The following is a 1,371-nucleotide window of genomic DNA, read 5'->3' as shown; positions in this document are numbered from 1 at the left end:
GTTATTATGTATTAAGTATTCATTTCGTACGGGAAGTGTACCGGATCGCTCAGTATAATAAGGGGTCTGTTGTCAGGGAAGGCAGGGAAGGGGCGAACCGGGTATGCCTACTGCTGTGAAGAAACGTGAACAGGCTACAGGAGTTGCTTTGAAGGTAGCTGTGGCTGAAATACAGATGAGTGGAGTGCAACATAATAACGTACTCCCAAGTTGGTCTATCTGGTTAATCGACCCCGTAGACTCGGTTCGATATGATTACAGCGCAGATAACTTTTCCATAACGACGTTCTGAAAGTAGTGCCAGATGAGTAATACGTGGTTGTTGTAATACTCGACTCTGTTCATTTATCTTCTCATTTTTTTCAATGTGCGTATAATGATAAATTGAATGTAGGGGTTGCAGATTAGCAGAGACATTCGTGAGAAAGTAATGATTATTGAGTCTAAAATTCACCGCATTTTGTGGAATCCCAGTGCTCATTACCATGTTTTCAAAGAAACCCTTTGTTCGACCCTATAAGAACCAGACGAATTCAGTCCACGTTCTCATACCCACGTATATAATGATTCATTTTAACAATATCCTCCCATCTATACCTACTCATTACAAGTGGTTCTCTTCGGGGTTTTCCACTAAGTGTTCTATGAATTTCTCATAGCCTCTGCGTGCAACATACCCCGCCCATCATTTCATCCTCGTTTAACGACCATTTAGTGTGAGTTCAGTTTATGATGCTTCAATTTTCCTCGCGAATGGTGATTTGTTAATAGCATGTATTGGTGTTTCTCCTTGTATTAGGCACTGGATCTGCAGCAGTATAAATTTACGAGCTCCGTTTCTGGGAAAACAGACGCATTGCCGTTTCGTGTTCTTTTCTCCAGGTTAATAACATGAACGGTGTTTCAGGCGAGCCCATCTACGCAACTGCTTGGAGAAGCTGAAAGAGATGGTGCCGCTGGGACCAGAAGCCTCCCGACACACTACACTAGGACTGCTCACGAAAGCGAAGCGGTTTATCAAGGTATGTACGGATCCTCTGTTGCCTTCCGACTGGGTTATCGCTGCCCCGACATCCTCTTACAGCTTGCTGCCTGTGGTACTGGTCCAAATGCGAGCGCCCAGACCACTACTAATCTTCTTGCTGTAATCCGATCGCGCTGTGGTTGACCTTTACGTTATTTAATCGGAAGGCCGAAGTATGCAATGGAGCGTATAATGCACTATCCCTGTGCTCATTTGGGCTCGGTTCAGTCTTTCCTAACTATTTTAATCATGGCGAGCGGTCTGTGGTTTGTAGCGATGCTGGTTTACCTTGAGGCGGGCGTACCATGCCAGGTGCGGACTTTGGTATATTCAAGTGTCGACGTACT

General features: G+C 44.9%; 1 protein-coding gene across 1 annotated transcript in view; it reads left to right on the top strand.

Annotated features, from left to right (window-relative positions):
- Positions 1-880: 880 nt before the first annotated feature.
- The window catches only part of LOC111874516 (max-interacting protein 1-like), a 92,881-nt gene continuing 92,390 nt past the window's right edge, over positions 881-1,371 (top strand). Inside the window, exon 1 of the mRNA XM_023870082.2 lies at positions 881-1,022. Coding sequence (XP_023725850.1) covers positions 948-1,022 — 75 coding nt within the window. The 5' untranslated portion in view covers positions 881-947. The remainder of the gene's footprint in view (positions 1,023-1,371) is intronic.

The sequence above is a fragment of the Cryptotermes secundus genome, unplaced genomic scaffold (assembly GCF_002891405.2).
Source record: "Cryptotermes secundus unplaced genomic scaffold, Csec_1.0 scaffold629, whole genome shotgun sequence".
NCBI classification, from domain to species: domain Eukaryota; kingdom Metazoa; phylum Arthropoda; class Insecta; order Blattodea; family Kalotermitidae; genus Cryptotermes; species Cryptotermes secundus.
Note: the sequence above shows the minus strand (reverse complement) of the source record. Positions and strands in the feature narration are given on the sequence as shown.